At 59.9% G+C, this 13,219-nt stretch overlaps 1 protein-coding gene across 2 annotated transcripts in view; it reads right to left on the bottom strand.

Annotated features, from left to right (window-relative positions):
* Positions 1-13,219, bottom strand: part of COL5A1 (collagen type V alpha 1 chain) — a 154,012-nt gene that overhangs the window by 96,966 nt on the left and 43,827 nt on the right. For both annotated transcript variants that reach the window (XM_060013863.1, XM_060013864.1), the window contains exons 3-4: positions 10,307-10,520; positions 9,213-9,375 (exon numbers count right to left, since the gene is read on the bottom strand). In XM_060013863.1, the coding sequence (XP_059869846.1) occupies positions 9,213-9,375; positions 10,307-10,520 (377 nt within the window). The remainder of the gene's footprint in view (positions 1-9,212; positions 9,376-10,306; positions 10,521-13,219) is intronic.

The raw sequence follows: 13,219 nt of genomic DNA, 5'->3' as shown, positions 1-13,219 counted from the left end.
GTGTGGCTGACTCATGGGGACAATCTCACGACCCAACCCCTGAGAAGTAGCCTCAAACACAGTCTCGCGGGAGCATTAACTGCAAGCAGTGGGGCTGGGCTCCGGAGAAGGTGGTGTGTGCTCAGGGAAATTAACTTGTAGAATTATTTATATTAACCGATCTGTAGAATTCCAGGCCTCCACGAGGGTCAGGAGTCACTGCAGTGCCCTCAAGTACCGGCTGCCGCCTGGTCACTCCCTGGACCTTTCGGAAAGACCTGCTTGTGGACAGACTCTGGACCGGCCGCAGCTGGATAGACGTCGCCTGGAGGGGCCTGGAAAATGCAGCTCAGACTAGAGAAAACGGCGATTCCGGGTTGAAAGTGAGCAGGGCCAGGCCTGGGGGGGAGGGGGCTCACTTTGAGTGGAGACACGCATAGTCCTTGGAGCTCAGGAAGGACTGAGAACCAGGGGCCGGCTGGAGGGTCAGCCCCGAGAGGGGAGTGAGCAAACAGGGGCTCCATCAGGCTGGAGGGTGAGCCCCCCAAAGGGACAGGGACAGAAGTCTGACACTGGGAACCCAGCAGCCCCCATCTGACCCAGGGAATGCTCCAGACCTGGGCCCCAAATCCAGCCCTGCACTTCCCTGCTGTGTGACCTTGCGCAGGTGGCTTTACGTCTCTGGGCTCCAGGTTCCCCACGGGTGCCACGGAGCCAACACAATGCACATCCCCTGGGCTCCGTGAAGACTCATCAGGTGAAGGAGACCAAAGAGCACAGCCCGCACACACACCTGGGCTTCCCGGAGCTGAGAGCTTCCGGGAAAATCCACGGCGGCAGAGTCAGAAACGAGCTGAGATGGATTTTCCGTGTCCTCGGAGATCGAGACCATCAAAGACCTCTGACGAATGCTCTGCACAACTGTTATCGTGTCCCCCGCCACCGGCCGCCTCCAACCCCAGAGCACCCTCGAGAAGGGGGCACCCAGCAACCTCGTGCGCTGACCCCCATCTCGGAGGCTCTTTTCCTGGAGGCGGTGGAAGGGGTCACAAGGGTTCCAGGCCTGGAGGCACGGCGCTGGGGGCCAGCCCCTCCGCGCCTTCCCCTCTGCCCCTCAGGAGGGTCTCACTGCACCCCCAGAGCCGCCCGGCTATGGCCCACGCCCAAGGTTTGCAGGTGAGGATCGAATCCCCGCTGCTCTCCCAGCAGCTGAGCCTGCAGACCGTCAGGCCCCCCTCCCGTCTCGGAATCCGCCCGCCTACAGCACAGCGCGCTAACAACAGCAACGACAACCCAAACCATCTTGAGAAGAAAACTCCCTCCCCGAGAATTCACGCAACGCCTGTGTCCCCCCCGCCCGCCAGGGGCCCTCCGCCAGCATCACCGACAGCAGCGGGACGCCCAGTGCTGGCTGGCGGGCTGCGGACTTGGTCAGGCACTGTGGCCGTCCATCGTCACCGCAAGCACGGCAGTCCCACCTTCAGGGTGAGCGGGCCGAGTCCCGGGACTGCCCAAGGCCCTGCGGACGGTAAGTGAGGCCGGGGCTGCCCTCAGCGGCTGGCTGCGGCAGAGAAGGAGGCCACGCACCGGCAGGACCCCCTCACCCTGCAGCCGTCCACAACGGCAGCTCCCTGGCTCGAGTGGGTGGGCTCCCCTCGGCCACTCCCCTCACCTCCCCATCCCACCCACTGCCACTGCCGGCGGGACCGCGGGACTCAGCACCCACAAGCTTCGGCAGCAACGCCTGACCCTCGTCCGGCACGACCCGGTCCGTCCCCAGCGTCCTCCTCTAGAGCCGCTGCGGCCTGCGGGTCACCGGGCACCACCCTCCCTGGGGACCCACAGATCAGAGAGTCCACTGTAAGCTGCGTGACGCCACAGGGCCGGCCTCCAGCACCGCGTCAGCCTGTCGGGTTGGGACGTGGGCCTGTTGCTCACAGTTTCCATGGAACAAACCTGCAGCCCTCTCGGGCCAGGCAGCAGAAGGAGCCAGGTCCCGAAGCACGTGGGCCAAGCAGGGCCTGCCTGATGCTCTGGGGTCTCTCTGGAACCCTCCTTGCCGGGCCCAGGTAGAGAGGTCCCCCACCCACTGCTGGGCTCAACGCAGATCACGAACACCCGGCACGACCCAGGAGAGCACCCCAGCCCCTGAAAATCACTGCCCACCCGAGGAGCAATTCCAGGCGAAAGCCCTTGGCGGAGACCTGAACGTGAGATCATGCGATTCCTTCACCGTCACCCTGCTCCCACCAGCCTCTGCTAAGGGGTCACACCCTCCCCAGCCCACAGGCTGCCAGCCACCTGCCCCAGGAGGAGTCCTGGCCCCGGCTTGCCCACAGCCCAGCCTCTCCTGCACCCGAACTGGAGACAAAAACGCACTTCAAACTCCCTGCCCACTGCCTTCACTGGTCAGTCAGCTGCCCATTCAAGCCGGGAGCTGTGCACAGGGCTGGCCCCCTAGCCCCTCCAGCCGGCAAGAGCTTACCCCCCAGCCTCCTTGCGCACACACAACTCAGCAGCCCGAGACAAACCTCGATTTGAAAACAAGCAAATATGCATGCCCAGAGGCCCGCTTTTAATTCCCCACACGTGCCCCGCAGGCATTACTGGGGAGCAGTCCCTCCCCACGCTGGCCTGGGCAGTGGGCTGGGTACGGACCCCCACCCCAGGGCCAAATCCTCACCCCTGGAACCTGGGAATGTGGCCTTACTCGGAAACAGGGTCTTCACGGGTGTAGGTAAGTGACGGGTCTCAAGAAGAGAATCAGCCTGGATTAAGACAGACCCCGAACCCAATGACTTGTGACCTTACAAGAGGCAGACAGAACAGAGACGCAGGGAGGAGAGGAGAGGCCAGGTGAGCACAGAGCAGGGACGGGAGTGATGCGGCCACAGCCAGGGACACCTGGGCTTGTGCTTCCCCAGGAGCACCTCCCTGCCCTGCCAGGCCACCCGAGGCAGCACAGCTCCAGATTACTCCACCTGCTGCTGGGCCTGGCCACGCCCACTGCCCTCCAAGCGGGAAGAGGGGGGAAGGACCCTCCCCTGGAGCCCCTGCTGGGAGCTCTGCCCCACCCATTTCAGGCTGCAGAGTTCCAGCTTCCAGAACCAGGAAGTAATAAACTCCTGTCTTTTCAAGAGACCAAAGTGGAGACGTGTGTTTCTGGGGTCCCAGGAAACACACGGAGCCTGCAACATCCCTGTTCTTGCCAGGAATCGGGGAAGGTCCCTGTGAAGTGGGCAGAGCTGAAGCAGAGGGGCCTCTGACCTTGACTCATTCACGCCCCTCTGCTTCCCTGGGGTCTGCCTCGCTGGGCGCAGGGCTGCCGCCTCACGTGGCCTGACGCAGGACAGTGCTCCCGGGCGATGCACAGATGGACGCGAAGGAGAGGGCCGGGACCGGGGTGGACACGGTCCTCAGCCAGGCCCTGCCCAGGACGTGCGGTTTGCGGTAGGAAAGGCCGGGTCTGAGCTGCCCCCTCGGGGACTTGGACCCAAGACTTAGCCCTGGGAGCTTCCACACCACCGACTAAGGTCCGAGTGCACGGCCTCGACTGTGAGAGCTGCCGTGCAGACACTGGGCCCTCCACGGCGGCTCTGCGTGCCAGGGCAGAGCATGCGTTAGGGGTCTTTGATGGTTCGCTCTGAGTCTTGATCTCTGAGAACATGGGGGGCTGTGTGCGCAGCAGGCCGACCTCAGCATCAATCTTGAACGCACTGGCCCGTTTTCCAGATGGAGCCGCGCTTCCCACCCGGTCCGGCTCCAGAGCCCAGCTCCTCCTATGCCCAGCACCGGTCTACCCAGCAACGCCAACTGGAAAAACACCCGTGGACCCAGGGAGGGGCACCTGGCCTGTGAACACTGTCAACCAGTGGGGATGGAAGCGCAGAGACACCCCGAGACAAGCCTGCAGAGCTGCTCGCTGCCCACAGATGCCCTCTGGCCGTATCCCCATCGTACCCACCTGTGTCTGAATGGACACGAAAGTGAACCCAGAGTGGCCCCACTGGCCCTGCAAATGCACCACCTTCCAAGGAAGGGAAAAGCGCACTCTGGAAGTGTCTGCAGCCCCTCTCCAGAGAGACGTTGGGGTCAAACTGACAAAGCCGTGGGAAGGCAGACAGAAAGGGAGTAAAGTGCAAATGAGGGTCACGCCCCGACACAGCCAACACCAGACTCATCGCCACCGGCAGGACGAGTGCTTTCTGCAGCGGCGTCCCCGGGTGGGACAGGACACAGGAGGCCTCGTGCTCCCCAGCCCTGCAGCTCGCCCATCACCACACCCGTCGCCCAGGTGCACGCCTGCCTGCTCTGTGGCCTCTAGACCCACCCGTGTCCTGCACCCCAGGGGGCTCTGGGCAAGTGATCAGTGACAGGATGTTCCCAGAGTCAAGGGTCACAGGTCACAGCCTTGGCCTCTGACACAAACTCACTGCTCCCTCTCCTTCGAGACCCTGACGCCAGGCACCCCTCACATCAAGGAGGGTGAGTCTGTGCTCGACAGGCATCCCGGGCCGGCTCCGTGGATCGCTGGGAAAGCGCCTCCCCCGCTGTGGCCCCGTTCCCGCCCCGGGAAAGCTGAATTCCAAGGAAGACCATGTCAGTGGAAAAGACAGGCCCCTGGAAAAAGGGAATCAGGGATTAAGTAAACCACTGGGTCTCTCCAAACGGCCGAGGAGAGCAGACAGACGGCAGGACCGTGACTTGAACGCAATGCCGTTCTCTCCCTGCCAGCACCCGGGGATCCCGCGGAGAAAAGCTGCAGTTTGCAGTTTGCTTGGTCTTGCTGCCCCTTGAAACATTCAACAGCTTAAAAGCAGACTTGGCTCCTGGCCCAGGACTCACCGGCTCCCCGTCCCCCAGGGCAGGTCTCCTCTTCCGTGATCCCCTCCATTCGAGGACCCAAGAGGAGGGCCCTTCCCCTGCAGAACCCAGAGCAGATGCTCTGGCTTGCCCCCCAGTCCCACCCTCCGGACCCCTCCATCTGGAACACCGGCCGGCTCCAGGACCGCAGGTGAGCCCAGGGCGGGTGCGGGGCCCACCAGTTCAGTCCCACGTTTGAGAGCCTGGCCCGGGGGAGGGTGCCGTGCACCAGTCACGCAGGGGAGGATATAGCTCTGGCAGCCACCGCCCCTGCTAGCAGCTCGTGCTGGCTCTTCCTGGAAGGGTCCAGGGCTTCAGACCCCACAGGCCAGGGGACTCCGGTGTCCCCGGGGCCTGTGCAGGACGATGGGAACCGAGCAGCCTGGAGCAAGGCCAGGCACCCACCGGTACGTCGGGACCACCAGGGATGCGCCTGGTTTCCTTGGTCAGGTGGATAGAGAGATGCAGGGGCTGCCGTGACTGTCACACCCGCCACGACATCAGGACAGGCCATCGGCTCTCAGCAACAACAGACCAACCCCGCCGCGCTGCAGTTTTGCTGGGTGACCTTCGGTAGGTTACTCAACGTCTCTGGTGCGGGGAGGGCAGAGCACACAGGCGGCGTGTTGTCACAGGGCCCTGTTGGTGGCCCTGCCTGGCTTCCCACCCAGGTTTGCCACTGAAGAAATATAGCCACTTCCCCCTCCTGCCAGACACACTCGCTCTCCTGGCAGTCTTGTCTGTTTCCGAAAACACAAAGCTTGTCCTAAGCCCGGGGTGAAAACAACACTTTCTCCTGCACAGGGAGGCCCGCAGGACCCCACTTCACAGGGGTCCGAAGAATACCCTCCACGTCCCCCGACGGTGGGCCCTTGGGGCGTGGGACGAAGCCCCGGGACCCCCAGCTGCTCACTGGTCCCAGGGCACGGGTACACCCCAGGAGAAGGGACAGGACACAGGACACACAGCTCCCCAGGAACATCACTGCGGACGCCCCCCGCAGGCAGGTCCTCAGGCAGCCCTGTAGTGCACACGCTCCACCTGGAAGTAGGCGGGCAAGGACGGGGGCTTGGCCAGGTCAGCGAGGGGGGCGGCAAAGCAGTGACCAGGGAGCGAGCTCGAGCCCCTTCCACAGCACACCACGGCACCCTGAGGGACAGTCCCCGCCTGGGGGCTCTGGCCGGGAGCATGCACCCTGGCCAGGGCAGCACGACCCACAGCCAGTCCCTTCCCCTTTGGGTTTCTGGGCACAGGAATGGGGGGCCCCCGTGAGCCCAGGCGGCTCCACCCCCTGCACGGCTCAGGGCCCTCATCTCTAAGGTGGAGGTCCAGCACCTAACTCGCACGGTGAGATAAGGGACAGCTCGTGACCCTGTGCCACCACAGAGGGAGCGGACCTTGGTCACAGCCGCCGCCATGGTTGACAGGTAAATGCAGGGGGATGCTGACGGTGGCCGCCCGCTCTGACTGCCAGGGGTCTGGTCGGTGTGGTTCGCGATGGTCCTCACAGGTGCAGGCATCTTACAGAGACTCCCTCGGGCCACCCCACGACCCCTAGCACTGGCCCCGTCGCGCCCATCTTCCAGATGAGGATGTTGGGTTCGGACAGGTTCAGTGTGGGCTCCAGGCCATCAGCCAGAGAGGAAGAGCACGAGAGCCTGGGGGCCCTTGCTACGCACCCCACTTCCTCCCTGGCCCACGCACACCCCAGGAAAAACCCCAGTGGTCCCAACAGACTCTCTAGAGTTCAGCAAAGCCCTGTTTGGAAACAGCACACATCACAAAACCCAGCGTGTGCCAGCAGCGACTTGGCCCTCCACCAAAGTACCCAGAATCCTTCCGGCTCCCCCAGAGCCTCCAAGAGCTTCGGCGCAAATTGGCTTTTAATGAGGGGAAGTCATCCTTCCCGGGGAAGAACGCGGCTGCCGGGGAATCGGTTTCAATGGTGCTGGCCCCTCCTTTTAAAGACACTTCTCCAGAAACCAAAGCGGTGACAAATGCCAAGTGTCGTTATCTGGAGTCTTCTGGAAAGCCACGAGTTAAATCACTTTTATTTATAAAAATTCTGTTTCACTCGCCGCGAGACGAAGCGGGGCTGGGGATACGAGGCCAACCCACCCAACTTTATCCTTGCTCTCTGAATAAAACAGCAAAAAATGATGCTCTGGGGCCCCCGAGGGTATCACCACCTCTAGCTCGCTGCTCTTCATTAGGAAAGACAGGTCACATTTTCCGACGTGGACACATCCAACAGCCGGGGAAGTCCAAGGCTACGGAATCACCTCCTTCAGAACGCGAACGGCTTGTGTTCAACAAGAATCTCTGGTGCCTGGCGGACACGCTCCCTCAAATCGAAAGCCACGACCAGGAAGAAGGGCTCCCCAGAACGCTGTACGTATTTTTGAGCTACGGATTCCATCAAAATGGAATGAGAGCCTGCATGCTCTCAGCCGCACAGCAAGACCTACCCAGCTTGCTGGGAGGCTAAACAGAGGAGGAAACCAGAGTTACCCAATGTGAGATCCGTTTCTTTTTTTTAATTTTTGATTTGGATTTTATCTTATTTATTTATTTTTATACAGCACGTTCTTGTTAGTTAACTATTTTATACACATTAGTGTATACATGTCAATCCCAATCTCCCAATTCATCCCGCCACCCCCCACCCCACGTTCCCCCCTTGGTGTCCATATGTCTGTTCTCTACATCTGTGTCTCTGTTTCTGCCCTGCAAACCGGTTCATCTGTACCGTTTTTCTAGATTCCACGTATATGGTTAATATACGATACTTGTTCTTCTCTTCCATTTCTTTTTGGTAATTATAAATTGTTTTCCTTCTCTAATCATAAACGTGGGCAACAGCTACGGAACGCTGGCCGTGGGCCACGCGTATGCCTCGGTGGTCCTTAAACACATCTCCCCCACACAAGCATTTCAGAGAGGCGAGGCAGTCACCCAGGATCTCACAGCATGTAAACAGTGCAGCTGGGGCTTGAACCCAGCCCTGACGTCCCCAGTGCTTTCCCTACAGCACCGGAGTCTTAGCAGACCTGTGCTCATGGGAAAACTGGCTCAGAAAATCAAGGAAGCAGGATTCGGTTTAGGATCCTTATTTTTTTAAAAGACAGATAAAGCTGCTTCCTGAGTCGTTACAATAAAAGACACACCATCGGCGCACAAAAGGCACTAGAAATCGGGAAGATGTGGCAACAGCGCGGAAAAGCTACCACGCGGTACATGAATTCAAACCCCAGCCTCGGCACACGGACCCACCTCCGCATTCAGACCTCGAGCAAGGGTGGCGGCGGCGACCCAGGCTCCCGGGCGCTTCTCGGATGAGCCCAGGTGAGCCCCCGGCACCTCTCGAGGCAACACTACCAGTACCCACGTTTTACAAATAAGTCCTGAAGCTCACCAAAGCCACCTGCTTTACCTGGACCCTCCCACCAGCAAGAGGTCTACGCCGGCAAAAACTTAATCCCAGTCGGGGCGACCCCCAAGCCTTTGACAGTAGCTCCCCGGGAGGACCCCAAAGCCGCCCAGCCGCCTGCAGTTCATCCCGGGTCTCTGGGCAACTGTGGCCGGAGTCGTGCTCGGAGGGGGTGTCGCCATTACTCGCAAAATTCGGCAGTGCCTGCAGAATCCAGGCGCCCAGCCCACCCCGCTGCCCACAGGCTGCGGCCGTCCTGGACTCCTGCTGTGCTGAGGGGCTGCCAACTTCGGCAGGATCCACGGACCCACCTTCACACGCTGGTTCGCCCATCCCCCAACCCCCGCCTCCACGCAGACGTGGCTGTTCTGATCTTTCCTTGCTCAGCCACATCTGACCAACTGGGCTCTGTCCATCTTTCCACCTGCCCCGACGCGGGGTTGCTATCAAGGCTGACACACGTCAAGCGCTTGCTATGAGGAGGCCGTGGTGCTTTACGCATTCAGCCCCACGTAATTCTTGCCACGTTCTGTGAAGGAGCTGCATGCGTGATCCCATTTTACAGATGGAGAGACTGAGGCTCAGAAACGTCAGCGCAACCTGCCCAAGCCCTGGAATCAGCAAACGAGACAGTGGAGAGTCCGGCCCCGCGGGCCTGCACCGAGGCCAGCTCCCCCGCCCCCGAACCTCTCATAGTTACGCACGTGTCCCCAGTAGGACCCCCGAGACAGGTGAGACTCAAACCTCATCCTCCCCACCGGCGCAAAGCCCGAGGGCCCGTTCGAACGCCCGCTCGTCTCCACCGGCAGACATCACTCCTGCCGTTACCAGAAGCAGGACAATCAGTAGGTGTTCCCTCCCCCCAACCCACGCCCCCAGCAGAGCGCCAAGATCCAGGCAACACGGCGTCGGCTTGGCTGGCCCCAGGCCCCCTGCTTACCTCAAACACCTCCTCATCCAGAATTCGGGTGCCAAACACGATGATGCCGTTAACGTCTATCACGGGGTGATTGCTGCGGTCCAGGGATGTCGTCACCTTCTTCTTACAGTCCAGGATCAAGGTGACATTCTTCCTGTGGATGCTAAGAGCAATTCTGTGCCACCTGCAAAGAAACAGACAGCCAGGCAGGTGAAGGGGGGCCGGTGTCACGAAGTAACCGCAAGTCCCTGGGGACGCAGGAGGACATCTCTCTCCTGCAGTGTCACGGGGCTGAGCAGTTCAGAGCCGAGCCTCTGTGGGCAGACAGCCGTGGGCACAGGTCCACACTGCGTGCCACGTGAGACCCACTGGACTCAAAACTCAGGTCTCTCGTCTCCGGGATGAGACCAGCTGTGCAGCCCGGAGCACAGCCCTGAACCCTGGAGTGGGCTGGTCAGTGGGTCAAGGGCGGGGAGACCTGACAGTACTTCCCTGTGTACCATCTCAACTCCCAACAGCACATGCAGGCTGCCGGAGAAACCGAGTCTGACAGGAAACGGTGGGACTGAGGGATCTACGTGAAACTCTCAATTAGAAATGCAGAAATCACGGCCTGAGGTCTTCAAGGATCACAGCACGTGGCCTCAGACGTGTCAGCCAATAAATTTCAAACTACCGGGGTTTAGGGATGCATCCAACAGAGAATTCTGGAAAGACCTGACTCCTTTTTCTTTTTTTTTAAAAATCATTCACTCTCACATCTGTGTCTGTATCCTTGAGGATGCCTTAAATCCTTTCTGGAAGAAGCTGGGTATAACTACACAGTCTCCCGCGTCCCTTCGGACACTAAGAGGCTAGCATTTGATACAGCTCAGTGCATTTTACAAAGGGGACGCGGAGGCCCAGGGAGAAGAAGGCCTCCCCAGAGCCACAGAGGATGCGCCCAGACCAAGACCCAGCTCCCAGGACTCCAAGCCCGGTGCTCTCTCTGACCTGCGGGCGTGCCGGCACCATCCTGCTATATAAAGCACATTCTGCTATAAGGTCCCCGGTTCGGCCGGGGGCCCCGACCCTCCAGCAGGAGAAGGAGTGGGTTGCTGAGTGGTGCCACTTACTTGCCATCTGACAGGTTGATGCCTCTGAAGAGGGGGTAGTCCTCCGGCCCCGGTTTCCCTGTGTGGTCCTCATAGAGGAAGACCGGAGAGCGGCCCATCTCCAGGCCGATCTGCTGGATGCCCTGCTCATTGTAGATGGAGACCAGGAAGGCCTGGCTGCCCTTCTTGGCTTTCACAGTGGTTAGAATGGAGAAGTCCTCGGGAAATGCAGATGCTGGAACAGAGGACAGAGACAAGGCAGTCGGGAAGCCCCCAACCGTGCCCAGCCACAGCTCTCTGCAAACAGACCAGCTCAGGGACCTGGCAACATTTGCTGGATATGGTGGTGCATTTGCTGCACATCTGCCCCTTGATCAAACTGTTCCTGCAGCCTTCCCCTAACACCACATGGTCAAACCTAGCCCCTCCGAGGCTCAGTCCAAATGCAAACCTCATTGGTCCTTCCAACTGTGAGCCTTCACTGCTATCTTTTTCAGTTCCCACACCTCAATATATCTATGTATAAATCCTTCTTAGTACTTTCTAGAATGTGAGCTTCCTCTGGGCAGGCGCTGTTTCAGACGCGTCTTTTACCCTCCGCAGTGTCTAGAGCTGTGCCTGGCAGAGTGTGTCTCATTTTGCGCCCTCTGGAGGGAGGGAGGAGAGAGGGAAGAGGGGAAGGAAGGCAAGAGGCAGGGAATCATGACGAGAATTGCACTTCTTGACATTTCCTGGTTGACATGCAAATCAGAGAAAAAGTAAAAAAAATCAGAAGACTTCAAATTTAAAAGGGAAACCCAAACCCTGGTATGTTGGTGGGAGGGAGGGTTCCTTACAACACAGGCCGGAAACAATTTGAGGCCATTAAAAGCCAGACCTGCGCTGGCCCTGCCGAGGGCACAAGGCTGCTCCAGAATCCTCCACACGCACGCCCTCCACGCCCTGCCTCACGGACGGGAGAGGAAATCGCAGCCCCGTCCTTCCATCCATCCTGGTTCTCTCTGTGTGCAATTTGCAATTCCCCCGAAAGCGAGGGCCCGGGGCTGACAAGGGAGCTGGGCTATCGAGGCACAGCCAGGAAGGCTCAACCCAAGTCAGTGTGCTTCTCAGAACCAGGCCGAAGAAGCGAGCCCGAGGGGTGTCAACGGGGACACCCGACAGAGGAAGGACAAGGCCCTGCGGCGGAAGCTACCTCGCTGCAGAGCGCTGAAGCCCAGTCCACGGTCCTTGGCAAGGACAGAGCCCATCATCAGACCCACCCCTTCTTTAGAACTGTAACAAGGTCAACCAGATGGCCCGCGTGGCAGAGCGGGGGGTCAGGGCAGCTTTCAGTGAGGATGCTGTCTTTGGGCGCCCTCTGCTGGCGGAACTGCTGCACGGCGGGGCAGCTGGGCTCTGCTTCTGGTCCCTGTGAGCGCTGCTGATGCCCTGCTGAGGGGAGGGGGGATGCCACGAAAAGAACTGCCCCTGCAGCCCCTGGAGGACCCAGGGTAGACACACGGTCTCTCTAGCGTGATGACAAGAGGGGCCACGGCAGCTTCAGGCAGAGAACCCAAACCCCAAAAGCCAACAGAGTTGTGTGAGTTTTCAAGGCCATGAGGGAGAGCAGGTGGAGAAATCCATCCCACGGCCCCCAAAGCTCTAGCTAAGGTGCGGATCTGGAAAGGCCCAAGGCTCACAGCCCGGGCAGAATCTGGTCCCACGTTAAGGAGCTAGAAGTTGGGGTCTGTTTGCTGTGCTCAGCACCGTGGCCCAGCCCATCCCCCGGGGCAGGAACCAGCTGGATGCCTCCGCTCCCGGAGAGGGGGTAGGTTTGGCCATGTGCTGTTAGGGAAAGGCTGCAGGAACAGTCTGATCAAGGGGCAGATGTGCAGCAAATGTCTGAGCGCCACCATATCCAGCAAAGTTTGCCAGGTCTAGGTGGAGGGTGAGGAGGTCAGTGTGGTCATCTGTCTGAGGGACCAACTCAGGCTGCCCTTCCACGGACAGGAAGCCATTTGGAAAGAGGCCCGTGGAGGCCACTACCGTCACAGCTGTCCCTCCACGCCGCCCTCCAATCGTGGGATGTGAGAGGGAATCAGAGATCCCGGCCCGAGTGAACGGCCGTGGTGGGGAGGGGGTTTGCGTGCAGGCCCCAGGGGGAGACCCCAGCCAGGCCAGTGGCAGGACCTCGGTGGTGGCCCTTTGGTCCCTGGGGGCGAGCGGGCACTAAGGGGCCCAGGGTGGTGTCTGACCCCAAGCATCTCAGAGGTCCCTGCTCCCGTCCAGGGTAGACTTCAATCACCATGTGAGCCCGTGAGCCCCTCACTCTCATCTCAAAGGGTCGCCTGCCTCCCGTCCCCACCCCGTGATGACTCCACGCCTCTTACAGTCACCCCCCTGCCTCAGATAACGAGAAGAGCGGACATGGGAGTGCCCCTCCCCCTCCCTGCAGCGTGACGCGCCACCCAGGCCCACGAACGCCCCTGCTCCCGACTCACTCAGACGCTGCCTCCCAATTTTTAAATCGCTACAGTAACACACGCTCTCGGCTCAGAGAAGCTGAAAGGAGAAGTTACATGTAATATTCATCTCCCTCCTGGCAAAATAACAAAGGATTTGCTGTCACTGTAGAGACCGTTCATTCTCGTCTGGACGTGAGCCGGACGCTGACACGCTTATCTACACTGTCTGGGAGAAACTCGTCTGCTATCCAACGCTTCATGTTTTGTTTCTCAGAGAGACGTCAAAACTGAGGGGTGAGCTGAGCAAGAGGCCCAGTTACTTCCTTAGACCGTTTCCTTTCCACCCGGCTGAAGCCCAAAGACACGGAGCAGTTTAGGTGTACAGTAGGCGTTTAATAAGTGCATCTGCTACTAAACTGAACCCTACTAAGCCAACAGTTACAGGTTCTGCTGGACAGAGGCTGATTCTGGAGGTCCCGCCCCACGGTGC

This window comes from Delphinus delphis, chromosome 6 (genome assembly GCF_949987515.2).
Source record: "Delphinus delphis chromosome 6, mDelDel1.2, whole genome shotgun sequence".
Lineage (NCBI taxonomy): Eukaryota > Metazoa > Chordata > Mammalia > Artiodactyla > Delphinidae > Delphinus > Delphinus delphis.
Note: the sequence above shows the minus strand (reverse complement) of the source record. Positions and strands in the feature narration are given on the sequence as shown.